Raw genomic sequence first — 20,463 nt, 5'->3', positions numbered from 1 at the left:
TGCTCAGATCCCGCAGCCTCCGGACCTGGACCGGACCCGGAAGCCGAGTCTCCACTATTATCCCGGTGTCCGCTCCTTAGGCACCGCGGCTCACTGTAGCTAAGTGGAAGTTGATTAGCAGGATAGAAAAGCCGCGAGGGAGTTGTAGTCAACAGTAATGGCAGTCGTGGAACTATGCTAAGTCCTTGCATCGCTGTTACGGCGGGCTTTCTTCCAGTTGGGCGCAGAGACTGGGCTTCCGCCTAGTTGTCCTTGTCTTCAACCACCAAGTCAAGTCCCCTTGGGCCATTATCATTTCATCTACACAATACAGTAAGATGCTCGTGGGATATTGATCAGCCTCTTTCGGTTCTATACGTGCTACAATCCACGACGTTGGATGAACGAAGACTGTATCTTAATGACGTTGCGTCTCCATATAACTGTCCGGATGCTCATACAGTACAAAGTCCACACTAGCCGCCAGCCTCCCCGCTATAGCCGCCTCGAATGCGCACTCCAACGTCTCCAACATTTCCATTCTTTCTCCTTCACATCATCACGCGCCCATCACCAACCTCCGCCATGCCTCGAAAACTCACCTTTCCAACCTCCTCCTCCAGCCTCTCCCTCGCCTCTTCTGGAGGCGGCACGCCCATCACCCCGACCTTTAGCACGACGCCCTCGTCCCTCTCCTTCTCGACCCTCCCATCCTCATCCACAAACTCTCCCTTCCCGCGCCTCGACCTCCCCGCCTCCTTGTCCGATCCCTCGCTGCCGTTCCCGCGCCTCATCGTCTTCGACCTCGACTACACGCTCTGGCCCTTCTGGGTCGACACCCACGTCACGCCTCCGCTCAAGATCAACCCCGCACACACCGGCGCGACGGATCGCACGGGCGAGGAATTCGCCTTCTACGACCAGGTCCCCGAGATCCTGGCCGTGCTGCCGTACCTCAACAGCCCGAACAAGATCAAGCTGGGCGTTGCGTCGCGGACGAGCGCGCCGAGTCTGGCCCGCGAACTGCTCAAAGGCCTCCACATCCCGCCGACAGCCTCCTTCTCGGACGAAGACGGCAGTAGTAATAATAATAATAATAAGAAATCATCGTCTGCGACGAAGAAAAAGATTGCGATTGACGTGTTTGACGGAGGGCTGGAGATATACCCGGGAAGCAAGATTAAGCATTTCGAGGCGCTGCAGAAGCGGACGGGGATCCGGTTCGAGGATATGCTCTTCTTCGACGACGAGGCGAGGAATAGGGAGACGGAGCGGCTGGGCTTGACGATGAAGCTGGTGTTGGACGGCGTGACGTGGGACGAGGTTGGGAAGGGGGTTGAGCTGTGGAGGAGCAGGAGGCATAGAGGTTGATTGTAGAACGCCCGCATAGAAGTTGCTTGAGCGAACATAGACGGAAACACAACACACAAGATATCATTTAGAGCGAAAACATGCACCGAGCAATCAACGATCATAATATCGAGCACAGATTCCTGTGAGGAAAGCATCGCCAACAGCATGCGTGTCTGTATATCAAAGAGCAAAAATGAACAGCTAGATATTTGGTATATTCCAAGTCCCATTACATTCCCCAACCTGGACGATGAATACGCCCTCCCATTTCCCATACACGTCTCATCTCGTCACGTCAACGTCTTTGTCTCATCCAGTTTCCCTCCTCTTCCGACTCCTCGATATGAGCAACCTCCCGCAAACCCAGCCAAATCCGCAATGCAAATAGTATAGTCCATCCTCCCCATCCTTTCCACGAAAGGAAAAAAAGAATAGCATCAAAAGGGAGTCGCAAACCGGTGAACAAAGAGGCATTCTGTATGCACATATGCAATGACTTGGATGACTCTAGAACCAGGATATTAAGTTGAAAAACATAGAAGTTGATATAAACGGCAGAATCATGGGGCTCATTCATGCAGCGGCAGTGGCGGCAGGTATAGGCGTCACTTCGGGCGTCTTGGCCTTGTCGTCGCCGTCGTCAATAGCCAGCTTCTCGATGGCTTCGGCAGGCCCGTCGGTCTGAGTGGCGTCGTCCAGGGTGTATTCCGACGTCTGAGTGCCCTCGGAGGCGTCGTTGATCGTCGTGGCGGCGGTGTTGGTCGAGGCAGTGGCCGAGCTGTCGGTTCCCGTCGACTCGTCCGCATTCTTCTCCGGAGGGCTCCATGTCCTGGGCAGCGTGCAGATGACCTCTCTGACCAGCTTGCCGTTTTCCGCACCCAGTCGCACGCACGCCAGCCTGTCCTCGCCCGGAACGTCCTCCCACAGCAGCGGTCCGCTGGGGAACGAGCTGTATCCCTTCTCCCACCGGACCACGCCCTCCCAGGCGGGATCGGGAATGCCCAGCTGGCCGAATGTGTAGTCGAGCTCGCCGCCGTACTTCTTGGGGATGTTCCGGGGCTCGATAAAGGCCTCGAGCGTGGGCTTGACCTCGTGAGGCGCAAGCACGAAGATCTTGGACACCGTGATGGGGTCGAACCAGCGCTTCACCCACCCCCAAACGGTGCTGAAGAAGACGGGCGCGCCAATGATGAAGATGCGGTCCAGCGTCTCGGGGTAGTGCGCCGTGGCCAGCTGCGACGCCGCCTGCATGTGGCCCTTGAGGTTCCAGAACTGCTTCAGCCCGACGCCCGAGATATCGACAATGTTGGTGCTCATGGTCACGGGCACGTCCGGGTGTTCGCGGTCCGTCAGCTGCGTGCAAAAGGGCTGGTTGAAGCGCGTCAGGTTCTCGTACAGGGCAAAGAGCCGCAGCAGGCCGGGGGGCGTCTTGCCGTCGGTCTTGGCCTGTGAAAAGGTGCTGTTGGCGCCCTGCTTCTCGTAGTTTGCGATGGTTTTGGAGTCGAGGGTGCGGATTTCAAAGACGTATAGGGGGATGCCTCGGCGGTCTCGGCGGCCCGTCCATTGGGGATACTATATCGCAAAGTTCTGCGGTCAGTTTGACATCCGGTGACAACAAACATCTCTGTAGCAATCAACCACCCACCAAGCGCCGGCTCTGCTCGTACGCGTCGAGCTCAATCGTCCGGTACAGCGTGTCGATGTTGTTCGCCGCCCGCCACTCCTCCGTGTCCTTGAACTGGGCCAGCGCATCGTCCACGATCCAGCGCCTGGCCCGCAGATACCGCAGCAGCGTCTGGTCGTCGTGCGACGGCGGCGGGCCCGGGCGCCACAGCTTCTTGTCCTGCAGCGCGGCCTTGAAGCGCTCCAGAGCCTCCTCCTGGGCGGCGCTCAGGTGGCCCAGGTGGCCGTTGGGGAACGTTCCTGCCTGCTGGCTGGCCGAGCTCGACGACTGAACCCGGCCGGCCGGCGCGGAACCTTCGTACTCGGCCGTCATGATGGGGGGGTTTCGTGAATCTTTCGCCTCGTTCCGTGTAAATCCACCGCGTGCAAGACGGGACAGCAAACAAGGAGGATGGAGGATGTAACCCGACTCGACCAACAGTATAAGTAGGTGGTGCAGGTACTGCGGTAAATCTTTGGTTCCTGAAGGATCGAAAGAGGCGTTGCGGATGAAAAACAGGAAACAGAAAAAATTAAGAGGACAAAGAAATAGGCGTTCCTAGTTCCTGTTTCCGGGTGATCAAAATCACAAAGTCCGCTCGACACGCAAAGAAAGGCGGCTAAAGGGGAGGCTAGCGGAGCAGACAGGGAGCAAAAAGTAAGCCAGCAGGCCGATTAGACTCGGGCTTCTCAAAAAGTAGAGCAAAGCTGGCAGGGCCAAGAATCGATGGGTATTATATGGATGGGGGTGTGTGTGGAGAAGCCAGACAACAGATCCGAGAGGCGGCAAACGGCAGCTTCGGAGGCCGATAGAAGGCCGTCCTGAAAGAAGGAGGATCCAGACAGTCGGAGCAGTGAAAAAAAAAGGGGGGAGGGTCCGGTTGGTTGACAGCCGCGAATAGTAATGAGGGCGGATGGAGAGCTTGTCTTGTGCCTGATGCTGCTGTCAAGGCACTTGTTGGGCAGCTGTCGTTGATTCCAGATGCAGTCTTGTTGCTTACAGCTTCCCTTTGGCGCCGGCGGAAGGGGCCTGGTGTTTCTTATATCATCGCGCAGCGGCGAGGGCCAGGATGGGACAACATTTGGCATCTCATTACTAAGAGCTACTAATCCTTGATTCACAGGCGACAGCACGGTCGAAGGAATTAGCAACAGCATGTGGCAGAACCGTGATGCTCCGGCCAGGCCACATGTTCTGGCTGCTTCCACATGGCCTGCCCGTTGTCGTGGCGGCGGCCTGTGACGGCAATGACAGCATGCTTGGGGCTTATTGTTCGCTCTGGCTGCCGTGATCCGTGCTGGATTTGCACGCGCGGGCACACAGCTATTACCACATGTGGCCCTTCCCGTCGTCCATCATACGTGTAGTCATAGCACCGTTGTGGTTACTACTATATCATACTATATATATCCCCCGGCCGGGTTGTGGTGCGGAAGCCTCGGAAGGAAGCAAATCTCCGGCACGCCCGACAGCTGCTTATCGATCGATCAGAGGCCCAGCAAGCCGGTTTGGCCCATGCAACTCAATCTGGGGAACAAACGCTGTAATGGGTGACTCTATTGATGGACTAGAGAGTATTTAAAGTAGCCTGATGCCGGCAGGTCAGGCCTAAAATCCGCCGTCAGACCGGGAGGCGACAGAATTCAAGCTCTCTGGACGGCCGTCCATATGACCTCCCGTCATCTTGCAGAGTGCTTCAACTCATTGGCTGAACGGCTCGAATAGCGCGGAAATCGTCAGGACGCCAAGGTCCTTGTCAGACGGCATGAGGAGGAGAGAATCCGGGGCTGATGGGCTTGATGCAGACGGCACAGACAGGATCGGAGCACGGTGCTCGGAGGACTGCAGAGAAGCAACACAGCCAAATAGGAAGAATCCGGATGAAGAGTGATTCCAGGGGACTGACACTTTCTCTTCGTCCCGGCTTGATCGAGAAAAGCCCAGCGATCTTGGTTGACCTGTTCCAGGGTAGCAGACGAATAGCCTCCAGAGTTGAGTTTCTTTTGTCAGCAACGCGTCCGTGGCGCATAGCGATGGAGACATTCGCCGATTCGCCACTTGAATGTGACGTTTTCCTCTCTTGAAGATCGCCGGCTATTGACCATCATGGACAATCCATTGCCCTTTAGGGGGAGGTCCAGCAGCGGCTGGTTCTCATGTGGTTGTGTGTCGACATTTGCTCTTGGTCTATCGCGGGACCTTCTGCGCTTTATACTAGGAGTCGCAGTCTCAATCCCTGTTCCAGTTCCCCCAACATAGATCCTTCTCTTCCCCAGCCATGACTGTCAGACGTGGGAATGGATATAACAAGTATGAGGGTAACCCAACACGACGTGGCAGCAACAATCCTTTCACTCTGACAATGACTGCACGCGCGAATTGGCTCCCCTTTCGATCTCTCGGTCTGGCCCAGCCCTGCGAATCCCGCCTCTCGGTACTCCATGGATGCGCGTATTGGTGCAGAGCCCTTCAGAAACAGATGCATATAAGACGGAGCACGACAACCAAACCGATCCTTCCACTCCTTTGTCAAGCCCCTTGAACACCGAACACCACACAATACCGCCTACGACAAGTACCTCCTTTCTCCTGAGTCCTCCTCACCACCTGTCGGTCACCTTGGTTGAGATCCAGCCCCCAAGCACAGGAAGAGAGGCGTCCCCCCACCGAGAGCCCCCCCCAAGGGTATCTCGCATAGCCGTCGGTCCGATCATACCTAGGCGCTCGTACATACATACTGTATCCACGGACTGATCAGAAGAAAACAAGGGCCTGTAGCCTGTGACAGCCCGCGGAGGGTCGATCCGCCGTAGCGCTTCCGCGAGCAGCGGCAGTCGGCTGCTATGTTTAGCGCGAGAGCAAAGGGCCAGGTCGAGGCGGGTGCATTCTAGGCGCCGTCTGGATGCGTTCTGTGCAGTTGATGCTACATGTACTTGAAGCCAGCATGATTGAGCGGGTGAGGCCGCCTTTGCTAGGTAATACTTGCTACTACTACTACTGACATGCCTTCGCTTCGTGTAAGTACTACTGCAGGCCATCGGGGCGCTTCCAAGCACCCATCCGCTGTAGAAGAGGATTGCAAACAAAAAGCCCCCCGAGCCAGTCAGTCGTACAGGTGGTACCAACGGCAAAGTAGAGTGTTAAATAAGGCAGAGAGAGGCCCCGGGAGATGTCAGGCTCGAGTGAGTTGGCTGCCCTCACTGAAGCAAGTTGAAGAGTCATTGCGGCCATGGGCCTCGGACAAAGGGGAACAACTCCATCCTCTATTGGCCCCGCAGCCGAGGATGGAGTTTGTTGGTTGTCCGAGTTTCACGTCGACTACAGTAATTGCCTTTCGGGGCTCAGTTGACACATTTGTGGCCTTGTATTACTACCTGAATCTGCGCTTGAGGCGATTCTGGGTTTGCACCACAACCACGAACCAACAAGGGGGGCAACTCAGTTCGGCCTGGAGGGTCATATCTCATATGGTTGATCTGATTCGACGGCATACGAGGAAGCACGAGCATAGTAGTAGTACCAGCAACCAGGCAGCGCAGAGTGGGATTGTCCCGGCCCCCCGAACTGACTGACTGACTGATGGCATCGCATCATACCATACCATACATATCGTCCCATCCTAATCCAACCGCCTTTATTCCCCAACTCCCTGATTCCATCTTGTCTTGCCTATTCGGTGCCTCTGCACTTTGTGACCTCAACCGAACCCTGCCTTTCACTGCTATTCCCCCTTTATCTCCGCAACCTCGAAGCCATTTTCTTTCAGCCCCTCGCAGTTGATTTGCCCCGAGCGACCGACCCCGAGCCCGGCTCTGCTTTGTGATCTCGACGCCGTCTATTCCTCCGTAGAAGCGCCCTTTTCGGCCCCCCCTTGCCCCCTCGTTGCTCGTTGGCCCTCTGTCGGTACTCCGCGAAAAGAGCTTCCATCTCGCTGATTGCCCGACTGGGACGGAGGCCAATCCGCAAGTGCATTCAGGAAGCTGGGGCTAAAGCAAGCAAGCAACCAGGCAGACGCTACACACTCACACACTCACACACACACACACCCCGGCGACGACAATCTGAGATCGAATCGGAAAGTGTTTTGACGATGACTGATTGACAGTTGATTACCTACGCTCTTTTTGGGGGGTGACTGATTTTAAATAACAAAACGAGGCTGAGGCTCTAGACAGAAGAACAAAACAAACAACATAAGACCAGACATAAGACGGCTGATTCATTCTTTCACAACTCTATACGCTCTCCCATCTATCCATTTCTTTCAAAACCCTCTGCTTGCCACCGCGCCCTCTTTTCTGTCCAAACAGCAATGAAGCACAACCGGCGCCCACGATGACGTCGAAAAGGCCGCAATGCTGGGAATGCCAGCGCCGCAGCTCGCCGTGCGACGGCAAGATCCCCGTCTGCGGCAACTGCAGCGCCGCCGGCATGGTCTGCCCCGGCTACAACAACGCCCGGCCGCTGACGTGGCTGCCCACGGGCAAGGTGTCGCGGCTGCAGAAGCCAAAGGCTAACAAGGGCCGGGGCTACGGGGCGAAACCGGCGGCGGCGGCAGGCAGACGGCAGCAGCAGCAGGCCAGGCCGGGTCCGGGTCCGGGTCCGCGTCCCGGCGCAACGGGGAGGTTGTTGTCGAGCAGCACGCTGGAGCGAGGGGCGTCAGGGTCGGGGTCGTCGACGAGATGGCGGAGGAGGAGGGAGGAGGAGGAGGTCAGGACTGATGGCCGCGGCGTGAACAACGACAGCTACATCACCGAGAATGGCGCCAGCAACAACAATAACAGCGACATGGAGAGCATCACCACCACCACCAACACCGTCACAAACAGCACCGCCAGCAGCAGCGGCAGTGACCGGAGCAGCGACGCCGGCATCTTCTCCGACGCTTCGCCCGGCGACTCGACATCGCTGGTGGCGATTGTCCGCAGTGACCAGGGTCATCGGGAAGACGACAACATGAATAGCAGCAGCATCGACGTCTGCTCCGACGGGAATGAGAACATGAGCACGACGAGTCTTCAGGTGGTCGCCAGCAGACAGCTGCAGCAATGGGGCTCTACCAACAGCTCCAGGCAGATGCAGGTGTCTGTTCCGCCGGACCTGAGGCCCGAGCAGTGGGACTTTGTCGACGCAATACAGTACTGTATGTTTGCCTGTCTCCTTTCTTTCTCGTTTCTACCAACTTGTATTATATATACACACTATACGAATCACAAAAGCATCGTACACATGTATCTGACCCATCATTCCACAGACAACAACCTCCTCCTCCCCAAGCTCCGCGCAAGACAAATCGTCCAGAACCCCGCCTGGGGAGGCGAGCTCAACGGCAAGGCCCTGCAGGCCCTCACGGCGGCCAACCGGCACTGCATCCTCGCCATCGCCGTCGGCTACCGCATCATGTGCGTCTCCATCATCCACGGGCTGGACCTGGAGCCGTCGACGTCCGGCCCTGCGTCCCACCTGTGGCTCGAGTTTTACCGGCACATGGGCAAGTCGATTCGGGCTCTGAACGACGAGATCCAGCGCAGCGGCAACGTGTTTAACATCTTCTCCAGCATGGCTCACTTGATGAGCGCAGAGGTGAGATTGAACCCATACATGATGATCACTTGAACTTTCAAAGATGAACGTGTACTGAACTGAAATTCTTCTTGTCTTTGAAAAGGTCCTCGTCTCCAACTCGCTATCATGGCGTCTTCATGCCGACGGCTACCTCATGCTCATCAGGCACTGCGGCGGCCTCCGCAAACTGATGAACACTTCCGCAACCCCCCTATTGATGCAAAGCTTCGTCATGTACGTGACAACCTCCCCTCTCCCCCCTTTAACACCAAACTATCAAGCTAACCATCCCCCTCACCAGCGGCATCACCGTCTTCAACACCACAAGCCCCAGCCACGCCCAACTCGTCGACGCCTGCAACTTCGACGTCGACGATGTCATGGCCCTCTACGAGATCGGGAGCAGCCCCCTCTTCTACTGCCCCGCGCCTCTCTTCCGCGAAATCTTCCTCATCAACCGCCTCCGCCTCGAAGCCGCTCTCTCGTCTCCCGACCCCCTTTCTGATCCCAGCAGCAGCAACAGCAGCAGCAGCAGCTCTTCCTGTGACATCCTCGCGCGGATTGACGCGTATTCCGTGCCGCCTGTGCCGACGGAATCGCTCGATATTGACGACCAAAAGGCTCACAACCTGCTCTCCGTCTCGCTGCTGTTCAAATCCGCCGTGGCGGTCTTCGCCTCGTTGACACTCCCATGCACGTCCCGCTGCTGCTGCTGCTCCTCCTCCTCCCCGCGCAAGCCCAGCTGCGCAGAACTGCACGAGATGCACCGAGCCAAGCTCTTCCAGCTCCTCGACACGACGTCCGAGTTCCTGCCGCTGCTGGACCACATCCTCTGGCCGGTGGTCGTCGCGGGGACGGCCGCCGCGACGGGCGGCGTCGGGGACAGGATGCTGGTGGAGATGTACCTGCTCAACGGCGCGCGGGATCCCTTCACGGGCGGGTGTACGGGCTCGGCGCTGGCGACGATGAGGAGGTTCTGGGGGTCGGGGAAGACGGCGTGGGACGAGTGCTTTGATCAGCCGCATGCGTGGATGATTTGAAGGAGAGGAGCGCTGATACTAGCTGGTGGGATTCTTCATCTCTTTGCTGGACCATGGAGGATCGATCTCTGGCTTGATGCAGAGTGTCTGACGGCTTACATCGAGTTCTTTGCGACACGATCGTCGAGAATAGTCGCTGTTCTGGAAACACTGCGATGATCTGGATTCAACGATATCTCTTCTCTCAGACTCGGTCTAGATCTACTCTCTTCTCGCGACAAAAACGTACCTCACAACTCGCCTACCTCCTCTCCGAAGGAATACAAATCTCTCTCTCCAATATATTCTACGCGTACAACACACTACGTTCTACTTGGACTTGGCTACTAATCACGAACTCATCTAAGCATCTCAGCGGTGGATTTTTGCTTTTTTTCTTTTTTCAAATATCTGATCTGTACTTATCATCTCTGTTTCTTTCATAATGGCTCATGTTGCTCCTGGGATAGCAATGGAAACGTTCGGTCGCGTGTGTATTCGTTCTGCATCAAGACGGCGTCACATGTATAGTAGACATCATCTGGAGGAACATCCGTGTACCCTAAAGTTTATAACTGCGTTTAGACGTTGACAAACAAAAACAAGACTCCTGAATGCTGGTATCAAAGCTGCTGTACGATATTCGCCTACCACAACCACACGCCGTATATTCTCCCACAAATCATCTCCTAAGCAACCCCCTCAAAGCGATCGTGTCTGCAACATTTCCCTCGTCTTGGCACTTCACGCAGTCTTCTCCTCTCCTTGGTCAAAGTCTTCCCCCGATGGCCCACTGCGCTTCAAGCCTTTCGACACCTCGTCCGCATTCACCCCCTCGTTCTGGCCCTGGCCCTGGCCCTGACTCGCGACTCCTTCGGCGCTCTTGATGCTGCTCGCCCTGCTGATGTCCACACTCATCGGGCTCTGCTGACGCAGTCCCAGATCCTTTTCCGCGGCCGCGGATTTGGGACTGTGGGTGCCTTTCCAATCGGCTGCCTTGCTCTGCGGCACCGGTTCGCCCTCCTTGGGCTCAACAATTTGCTCTCCCGCCGTGGGCTCGCCGCTGTCGGGAAATCGCCACACGACCGTCATGCGGTCAAACGCCCTCATCCCCTTCCTGCTGGACCCCTTGACGCCGTCCATGGCATCCCATTCAATCTCAAAGGTGCCGTGGCTGTCCGCTATGCCCTGCTGCTCGGGACCATTGCCCTCGAAGAAGGCATTGAACCACACGTAAGCGACGGCCGTGACCATGGTGAGCCCCATGGACTTGTGCGTTCTGTTTCGCCGCTCGACAGAGATGTTGACGTCGCTGTTGGGGACCCGAACAGGCTGCTTCGGTTTGAAGATGACGGCCTTGCCGCCCGGCTCCGTCTCGTCGGGAGCCTCCGTACGGACCTCAGGCGGGCCGGTAGTTGGGGTTGGGGCTGGCGGCTCGACAGAGAGCATGGCCCGCAGCTTGTCAACCTTGGAATGTGATCCAGGCGGTGATACTTTTCCTATGAGTTTGGCACTCTTCCGCCGGATCAGAGACTCCATGGAAGATTCCGAAGGCCGCGGTGAAGGGGTAGGATCAAAGGAATCCTTCTTCTTGACCTCGTTGTTGGCGGCGTCGGCGAACTCTGCCGCCTCGGGCGCCTTCTCCCTCTGGGTCGAGTATCCCGCAAGATCCCAGATGATTTCAGACAGACCGCCGCCTTCGGGTGCGTCACCCTCGACGACGACCCTCTCGTCCTTTGTAAAGGTGTGAAGGCTCTCAATCCTCTTGCCCTCGTCCGCAAAGGCCTCGACGTCCATCTTGACGCCATTGCGCAGCCCCCAGACGTGGATCTCGACAATCTCGACCGGACGATCAACATACTTCTTGCCGCCCTTTGTCCAGCGGTCGACGTAGCCAACGTACCGCAGCTGCGAGGGGATCGACACGCCGGCGCCAAACTGCGGCCTCATGCGGCGCTGGGTGAAGCGCGCCAGGGCGTCCTCTGCCTTCCAGCCCTCCTCTGCAATGAGATAGCTGCAGCTGGCGGTGCCGCTTCGTCCCTTGCCAGCTTTGCAATGGACTACCACGACCCTGTTTGGGTTCCGCTGCGACTTGGCTGGTGTTGTGGCGGCGGCCTCCGTGTTGCTTCCAGTAGCCGGGGTGGAAGACGATGATGGCTGCTCCGTTTCGCTTTGCTCCGTCTTTCCTTGCTCGGTCATGTCTTGTCCCGTCTTGTCCTGCTCCTTGTGCGCATTCTGCGGGTCGCCGCCATGCAGCCAATTCCTCATGCTCGCCATGATCATGGGAATCAACCGAAATGGCGGCGGATGGTGGTCCGGCCATGGATAGTGCCATATCCGATTGTACACGGCTTCATCCGGGTATCCCGTCCCTTCGGCGCGAAACTCCCAGATGGCCCAGTCCTTGCCGTGTTTCGCGTCGAGGAAGGCGACGAGCTGGTCGAGCGGGTTTCGGTAGGCGAGCTGGGGATACGTCTGCGAGGGGCCGGATCTGCGAGACACATGACTGCGGTTAGAGACACGGGGCGCTCTCTGGGAAGAAGCCGAAGTCTTGCATGTATGCATGTCTGGGTACTCACGTTGCAATGATAAAGTCGGTCACGTAGCAGAGGTCCAGCCCTGCCTCTGGATGCCGCGCCCGCGGACTGGCAATGATCTGCCGCAGCAGCGAGGCCATGGCTGTGTCTTGAAAGAGGGGGAGGGGAAGAGGCGGATCAAGGAGAGGCCGGAGAGAGACACTTGCTGGCTCTGGTGATGCTATAAGACGATTGTCAAGTCCGTAGTGAATCGGGGGAGAATTCAGGACAGAGACAATAGTGCAGGCGTTGGAGATGCAAAGCCCAAGGCTACAAGTCACATTGGTAGCCTGCTGATCGATTCCAGGTTGGTGACGGGGGTGACATGCAGCCTCGAATCAAGATTGGATGGAAGTGAATTCAGGTTACAATCAATCCATTGCTGACGCTAGCATCGGCCAGCGCACATGGCCAGAGAGTCAATGCAAGAGTCCACTGTGGCTACAGCGGCTCCAGTGGCCACGGCGGCCGTTGCTTCAGTGGCTTCCGGTGCCTGTGCAGCGCCTCAGCCCGGATCGTTGGGCGCCTTGACGTCATCCGCGGAACTGCCCCACGAGAGCACTTGAGCTGGCTGATGGCATTGGATTGGTTCAATAGGAGAGCTTCATTCATGGCATCGACCATGACACGTCGGGAGCAAGCATACCTTATATCTACAGTAACACAATGGGTAGCTTATTAAATATGCCCTTTGCATAGGTACATCTCAGCAGAAATTAATAGGGACTGACTAAAATGCCTCCATACTATGCATAGAATGCCTTTATGTTATATGGCTTGTGTGGCTAGAAGTCTAATTACAGCGCCGCTATATAAAATTAGCTGTAAATTAAGTAGTCATGTTTTCTTATATAAAAATGCCGCACACACTAGGATCTATAAAAAGGCAAGGACTTAAAGCTCGCAATATTATTAAATTAGCTATTTCTTAGTGTTTTCCTTTATATCTCTTAGGCATCTTTATTATCTAGGTCTAAGGCCTTATAGGCTTCTGCCTTAGCTAAGGCTAAAGCCTTATCTATTATATCTTTAAAATCTGCGTTAATCTTATATTCCTCGCCTAGGGCATCTGTATTTAACCACTAAGACTCCTGCTCTTTAAAAAGAAGCTACTGGCCTTCCTAAATAGGAAGCTGTAATATATTTTATAGTGTTTTCTTACCCTTAGACTTATAGTTATTAAGGACTTAGACTAATTATTAATATAATCTCTGCATTATAGTGCCTAGCTTATACATATTAAATGTCTTTAAGAAGCAGCGCCTGGCGGCGGTTATTAAAGGCATTATTATTAAATTAATAGCTAAGGCTAATGCGGCTGGTGCTGTTAACAGCAGCGGCCGCTATTACTAGAGTTAATAATCCTCCCTTACCTTATTATCTTTAATTGCGATAATTATCTTAAAGAGACTTAGGTCCTGTATAGTTATTCTATCTTTCTTAATATTTAGACTTCCTTTTAAATAACCTTTTCCCTTAATTACTAAGGGATTAAGCAGTATAGAAGAGGTCGGCCTATTATTATTCTAGTTAACTCTTTTCTATTACTAGAACAGGTGTATTTCTTTAATCTAAATTAGCTCTTATTCTATAAGTCTCCTAGATATAATATAATAGCATAGGAGGCTATAGATTGTCTTAAAGGCATAAGGATTATAAAGAGTTATAATGTCTTAGTTATTTAATTAGTCTAGGGTCTAGTGTTTTATCTGCATTAAATGTAAAGCCTGAGGAGCAACTTGGCTGCATATAGCGATATATAACAGTTAATAGAATAAATTTAGGATCTTATTTATCCTTATAGCTTAGAGATTCTTAATCTCTTAGTGTTAATTGCTCTAGAAGCCCTTAAGCCGGCAAAATACAGTTAAGAGATTACTATAGCTACTGACTATATGTTTTTTTATTACTAAATATAATAACTTAATAACTAATGTTATTATATGCCTAAAGTGCTGTAGCTAATTAACCTAGCAGCGTATAATCTTCTTTTTCTAAGGATATAGCTATATACTGTAAATATAGTTAACAGCACCTGTAAGGTAGACTGTCTAACTGGCCCTAGGCTTTATAATAGCGTTAAGGCAAGACTTATAGTCTCTCTTAGTTAGACTGGCGATAAGGTTATTCTAGGACTTTAAGAAGGCCTAGAACTATACTGCCCTCTTTATCCGTTTAGTGGTTAGGTTATATTAAGCTTTAGGGAAAAAAGACTTTATTTTAGCCAGTATATTTATATTAATATGCCACTAGTAAAGAATATATGCAGCTATGTTTATTAATAGGTAATTTTCTAAGGCATTTATAAGGGAAAGCTCCTAGTCTATAATAATAACCTAAGGCTATAGGATATTATATTCTTATAGTAGATTATAAAGAATACTAATAGCCTAATTATAGTAATATTCCCTCTTACTAGATAGGAAGATAGTAATAACCTAGAAGGTCTTCTTAGTTAAGGTGATGCTGCAGATATTAAATAACAGCATATTAAATTAATTAGTCTTGTAAGTAGAGTCTATTAATAAAACTAAAGGATACTGCTATAGAAGGTAAATTAACGGCCTAGGAGTTATAAATAACAAGTTTAGACGATTCTCCTTGTTATAATAATACTAAAAGTAATAGCAGTAGTTATTATAAAGCTTATTAAAAAGCCATTGCATTTCTAACTGTCTACTAAGTTTAAGTTTATAATGCTTTTAAATAACATTATAGACGTTATAACAGCTTAACCCCTAGATATTATAATAACCTTTAGACTAAAGTTTATTCAGGATTTAGCAAGGTCTAACTTTATAATTATATATAAAGATAATATTAACCTGCCTCTCTTTAATAGTTATTTTTTAATAGTAAGAGAAGGCTGTTTATAAGAGATATTTATAATTATATTTAATGGCTATGTCGTTCTTAGATTTCTATATTTTCTAGGCCATGTTATTTTATAGCTTTATAATTATAAGTTTAAAAGGACAGCCTATTATCTAAGAGCTTATACTGCGCCAGCAAGACTTAGCAAGCTAGGGATTTAATTATGACTTAAATTTCCTTCCTTTACTATAGCGAAGTTTAATTATACCTGGCCTTTTATAGTATACTGTCAGACTAAAGCCAACCTCCTTGCCGACAGCGTTAACAGCAGCCCTGGCCTTATTAACAGTCTTGAATTCCTTATAAAAAAGCGACTTTATTAAGTTAACTGGTTATATGTAAAATTAGGTTGCAGATAGCTTTAAGTTGCAGCAGCAGGTAATAACTATATAGCCAAGAGGTTAATACAGTAATTATTAGTAAATAAAGAACTAAAGAAGATAGTGTATATCTAATTTAGTATGCAAAACCCTAGCATTTTCCAGCATTAGCTATGCTAGTTAGTTAGTGCAGTACCTAGCCATAACATAGAGGCATTCTATGCATAGTATGGAGGCATTTTAGTCAGTCCTAATTAATATGCCACGCTGAGTTGCTGTAACCACCAAGTCCCAGACATATCCGATGCTACAACTTAAAGTCAGCTTAGACCTAGCTCGATTCCCTAGCGCCAACAGTGGCGTCACCAGAGTGCATGACATCAAGCGTTCAATGACATCAACGCCAGCGGCGTCCTATCGAAAAGTGAAGCTATTCACAATACAGCTGCAAAACCACGAGCAAAATGCCGGAAACGCAACCAATCACATGTTCATCGATAGCACTTTGTATTGTCGCAAGAATAATCCTCAACATCACAAAACTTCCACAACCACCAGCACAAACAACAACAGATAGAGTGTTCCCACTGCGCGCCCATTGCATGTCCTGCTCCCTCATCCATATAGCTTCATCCACCCATATAATATACCCACGACAAGTATTCTCTCTCCACCAGGTCCTCCCGTTGCTCCAACAGTTCGATCGAAGTTCATCCTCGAGTGGACCAAAGTCAGTTCGAAATGATAAAATGGCCGATACTCCATTCCGGTCAATCAGTCTTGCCTTAAACGTCCAAGGGTAACGGCTCGTCAAGCACTTTGTCGTCAAGGGGCAAGCAGCCACCATAGGCACAGTCACCGGCTCGTCTTCCAACGGCCGTAATGACTGCTATGCCCGTTCCAATCTCCCCCGATGCTAAAGGTATCGCATATAGCACGCTACAAGCGCATCGTTTCGTTTTGACAAAGCTATCGCAGAGGAAATTGTCGCAAGAATAGTGTCCTGACATTTATGAAGTCTTCTTGGCAGGGCCAGCACCCGTGTACCTGCTAATCTCGGTGGCATCGTGGAACTTGCTAGCAATGCCCTTGACAATGTCCCAAGCTTGCTTGAGCTGAGGCGGGGTTCCCTGGGCGGAAACAAAGTGGTCGGCCCGGGAAGCGACGTGAGCAAAGGAGGACTGGACGTGGGTGCTCTGGGCGTAGCGAGCTCGGATGAAGATGGTGTACAGTCCAAGCAGGATCCAGGACCTACGCTGGAAAAGGATGGCTGACAGCAAGACTCGGGTCCACAGGCTAATCTCAAGGTACGCGACCACCGTCATAGAGAAGTCGTAGTACTCCTTGACAAAGTTTCCAATCTTATTCGCGAGCGGGTTGTTGACCTTGGGCTGCGACACGCCATCGGTGGCGGGCGGAGGGGGGTGGAAGACTGGGATCAGGTTCTGGCGGGAGTACGTGGCCACGTGGAAGACGGAGTAGACCGAGTAAGGAAGCAGAGCGAGGGGATACTGAGGAGAGAAGAGCCAGACGAGGGCCATAGCTAGCACAGAGTGTCAGCCAGAGACACGAACGAGGCACCAGACCCGGCGACGAAACTTACCCAGATACTGGACGTTCTCATCAGCGAGGAGGCCGATGACACCGTTGGGCGCCTTGGTTCCCGTCTTTGCGCGGGCGCGCTGTGTCTTGTACACGACGATGCCATACGTGAGAGCTGCGGCCACAAACGATGTCCGGTAGGAGAATTGGGCCATGCCGCTGTAGTAGTTCATGAATATCCATGACAGGGCATATCGAGTGGTAGTGAGCAGAAGGGTCAGGTGCCTGAGTGGACGAAACGTCAGTCGCGTGTCTCTTCATATGGTCGTGTCTACCCGATCAAATGCCGGCCCCCAAAGTCGTCGCCCTCCGTGCTTCCGAAACGTGTCGAGTTCTTGCGTCTTGGGGAGATTCGGCGGGAAGCTGCGGAAGAGGCGAGGCAAAGCTCAGAAGGGGAGGACATCGGGGCCGGGATGAAGTGCAGTCAAGTCAGAGATGGTTGGAGGTCTTACCCGACAAACCAGGCGACTATGCAACAAGAAAAGACCAGGTTAGCAACTGTGCACGTGCAAATCTGACCACAAAGAAAAGAAACATTCAAGGAGCTTGCAAACATACACTGCAGAGTCTGGGCCAGAGCCAAGAATCGCTCCTTGAGCGGAAGATTGGGGTTTGGCGGAGGAGGAGCCATGTCGTAGGATCAACTGCTATCGAGCAGCAGACAGTCGCCAGCTGAGGGGTTGTGACGTTGGGCAAACACGGGCGATGACGAGGACGTGAAGCTTCAAGACGGCGCGCAGAACAACTTGCAGAGCTGATGAGGGGTAGCTTCGGCAAGGGGGGGACAAAGAGCTGAGCTGGTGGTGATGATGCGAGAGACGAGAGCGTGTGTCAAAGTCGAGGTTCTCTTCGGAGAAGAAGAGCAGCGGAATGTATGCAGAATAGCAGAGATGGTCTGGAGCTGGGAAAAGGGAAGAGAGTGGGAGGGAAGAAGAAGAAGAAGCCGGAGCTGGAGCTGAAGCCAGCTTGTTTAGTCGCAGGCGCCTCAGGTGGTTGGTGGCGCTGGAGCCTTGCTGTGTCCGGCTTCTATTGGCTTCTCTAGCGGCAGCAAACCGGGTCACAGAAAAAAAAAAGCAAGCAAGTGGATGCGTCACTGATGGAGATGAAGAAAAGGAGATGCACGCGTATCAAAGGCGATTTTATCAGCTGCAATGAGGACAGCTTTCGTTGGAGGCCATTCTGCTGCCTGATGAGCTTTTTGTTCGCGTTCAGGGGCCACGAGCTGAAGCCGGAGCTGGGCATGTGCTTCGCCGACGAGGATGACGACGTCTCATGACCGAGGCTCAACAGCTGCCAGCTTTCTCTTGTCCTCTGTCGTCGAGGTCTTTCTTGAAAATGAATCCTCTTGCTTCCGAGTTGCCTGCATGATGCATTGATCGCGATATCTCTACATAGGATTCATTCTGGTAACTATCTATCCAATATCAAATCAGCATCTAAAGTTGTATGATCAGCATTCAAGGATTCTCCAGATCTGCCGATTCATGATGAGGGATGACGACAGAGCTGCCACCGCCAATGACGAAATTAAATGCCTTGCTTGGCCACACAAAAACTTGTAGTGCTGCTCTTGTCTCCCGTCAACTAATTGCCAGTGCACCCACGCGAGCAGTTTACACTAACTACCAATAAAGCTGAGCTCGCGGCATGTGAAAGAAGATGATGAATATGCAGTTGGACGCTGCAGTCCAGCACCGGTGCAAGAAAGATGAAGGGATGAGGTACCAGTACGGACGGAGTACGCGAGTTGCACCTGGTTCTTGTTCAAATCCGACTCCTTTGTGCTTCATCAATCACTCCATCCAGGTTCTTATGCCGGCATGGACATCCACCACCAAAATAAAGAAAGAAAAAAAAAAAAAAAACGGTAAAAGAAGAGCACGAGATGACGATGCTGAATTTCGCGTTATTGAAGTTTCCTATACATACAGCATGACTAGGTGATAAGCAAAAAAGACAAAAAAATCAGTGGGCAACTGGGACTTTTGCTCCCGGCAGGGCTTGAACCTGCGACCTTCGCATTACCAACACTTGGCGCAAGGCCGGAAGTATTAGTACGAAGCTCTAACCAACTGAGCTACGGAAGCCCTGAATTGAGATCTGAGCTTCTTCATTACACCCATCAACCTTGCTGGCTATTCTAGGGTAGCCTCGCCCAGGGCCTCGCCAATTTTGCCCTTCGATCCGTTTCCCGACATTCATTGGATTAATCAACCTAACAGAAAAGGACATCACCAGGCTGGACATTGGAATTTGAATTGCAGCTACAACAAAGCTTCGGCAAGAGTCTTCACTTTCTGCGTTGTCGTCACCGCCGCCATGCGTATGGTAATCGTCAAGGTAAGATATCTTAACCTTGAATGTTGCTCACTTGAATGACGTGCTGTTGTATAAATAACTGCCCGAGACATTCTCCAACATGTCTTGCCTTGCCGGAGCTTTTCTCCTCTCTCTGAGTATAATTTTCACCTTGACGGCGCGGAACAGCATCCAGTTGTCGTGCGAGCTAAATACAGTTACAAAGGCACATAGGGTATGTTGATGTAAGTGAATCCTGGACGCAGGCGGGCCTTGTTCTACGTCCGCATCCGCAGCTTTCAGGCAACACGAATCGGTTGAGATCGGTTGCAGTTGGTTCACCGCATTCTTCCTCAATCTGCTGCAGATTCGGATCTCGATTGAGGAGTCTCCCTTTCGCCTGGGCGGAATCTCAGAGGCATCCCTTGCATACAACTTGGTTGCATCTCGAACCACTCATTAGACGTGGAGAATATCTACTGGCTTGAAGGCGGCCTCAAACTCTCATCAGTATTACTGAACTTTAGGCTGAGGAATGTTGCAGAACGGATGAAGATGACGACTCACATATTCCTCCACATACGAGCCCACTCGCACGTGTTCCCTGGGACATGTTCGCGTATGTGTTCCAAACTGCTGGACCGTATTGCTTGCCCCGACCAAACCCTATTCCGTGGCATTTCTACAGGTCTTGGAGTAGACCGAGAAGTTATGTTGATGAGATGCTGTGACGGCGAGGACCAACGTCCCTATCAACAGATGATGGCGTCTTGTGAAGTCTTCGGGCTCCCTACTACTCAGGTACAAGGCCGCAACGATCGGACATCCTACGAAGACCAAGTACGTAACGACAACTCTGAAACCTTCAGCACCGGTTTATGGGTTGCCAGTACTCCGTATATCCACTTCATGTCTCTCATGGCAGCTGATCTCTCAACTCTTTCCTCGTCTTCGTGGCTTGCCCCTTAATGAGGAGCAGTATCATCCCTCTCTGAACATCATAGTACCACTACCCACTACCCCGGACCAACGCTTTGTCTCATATAATATCTCCTCCTTTTTAGAAATCTGACCGCCCATTTCTCACAGTCCCTTTACAATCGAAGCTGTGGTTGAGGCCGTTTCTGTCATTGCAAGCTATCCAGAGGCAGTTCTGGTGTATATAGCTCTAACCAGCCTACCCAAAGCTCACTACAGCTGCGACAGACGGAATC

General features: G+C 52.1%; 5 protein-coding genes and 1 non-coding gene across 6 annotated transcripts; 2 read left to right on the top strand and 4 right to left on the bottom strand.

The window, feature by feature from the left end:
- Nucleotides 1-729: 729 nt before the first annotated feature.
- On the top strand, nucleotides 730-1,335 carry BBK36DRAFT_1093501 (hypothetical protein; the record flags this gene model as incomplete). Its single annotated transcript, XM_024889045.1, has 1 exon — nucleotides 730-1,335. A coding segment is annotated over one exon (606 nt), but the record flags the coding sequence as incomplete, so codon positions are not given.
- A 570-nt stretch (nucleotides 1,336-1,905) lies between these two features.
- On the bottom strand, nucleotides 1,906-3,328 carry BBK36DRAFT_1122849 (CRAL/TRIO domain-containing protein; the record flags this gene model as incomplete). The annotated part of the gene is made up of 2 exons (XM_024890986.1): nucleotides 1,906-2,904; nucleotides 2,978-3,328. 2 exons carry the CDS (start codon nucleotides 3,326-3,328, stop codon nucleotides 1,906-1,908), a joined length of 1,350 nt encoding a protein of 449 aa, XP_024748194.1.
- Nucleotides 3,329-7,330: 4,002 nt separating this feature from the next.
- BBK36DRAFT_1170543 (hypothetical protein) lies at nucleotides 7,331-9,600 on the top strand (the record flags this gene model as incomplete). Its single annotated transcript, XM_024895461.1, has 4 exons — nucleotides 7,331-8,138; nucleotides 8,250-8,578; nucleotides 8,664-8,794; nucleotides 8,862-9,600. 4 exons carry the CDS (start codon nucleotides 7,331-7,333, stop codon nucleotides 9,598-9,600), a joined length of 2,007 nt encoding a protein of 668 aa, XP_024748193.1.
- A 723-nt stretch (nucleotides 9,601-10,323) lies between these two features.
- BBK36DRAFT_1177681 (phosphatases II) lies at nucleotides 10,324-12,268 on the bottom strand (the record flags this gene model as incomplete). Its single annotated transcript, XM_024896082.1, has 2 exons — nucleotides 12,159-12,268; nucleotides 10,324-12,070 (listed from the first exon to the last, which is right to left on the bottom strand). The coding sequence occupies exons 1-2, from the start codon at nucleotides 12,254-12,256 to the stop codon at nucleotides 10,324-10,326; spliced, it is 1,845 nt and encodes a 614-aa protein (XP_024748192.1). The 5' UTR covers nucleotides 12,257-12,268.
- Nucleotides 12,269-16,359: 4,091 nt separating this feature from the next.
- BBK36DRAFT_1177679 (ER membrane protein) lies at nucleotides 16,360-17,582 on the bottom strand (the record flags this gene model as incomplete). The annotated part of the gene is made up of 4 exons (XM_024896081.1): nucleotides 16,360-16,892; nucleotides 16,953-17,176; nucleotides 17,404-17,419; nucleotides 17,510-17,582. 4 exons carry the CDS (start codon nucleotides 17,580-17,582, stop codon nucleotides 16,360-16,362), a joined length of 846 nt encoding a protein of 281 aa, XP_024748191.1.
- A 1,355-nt stretch (nucleotides 17,583-18,937) lies between these two features.
- BBK36DRAFT_t125 lies at nucleotides 18,938-19,038 on the bottom strand. The gene has a single exon. It is a non-coding gene; the product is annotated as a tRNA-Ile (tRNA).
- Between the last annotated feature and the right edge of the window lie 1,425 nt (nucleotides 19,039-20,463).

The sequence above is a fragment of the Trichoderma citrinoviride genome (genome assembly GCF_003025115.1).
Source record: "Trichoderma citrinoviride strain TUCIM 6016 unplaced genomic scaffold BBK36scaffold_10, whole genome shotgun sequence".
In the NCBI taxonomy this organism is placed as follows: domain Eukaryota; kingdom Fungi; phylum Ascomycota; class Sordariomycetes; order Hypocreales; family Hypocreaceae; genus Trichoderma; species Trichoderma citrinoviride.
This window is presented reverse-complemented; position numbering and strand designations above follow the sequence as displayed.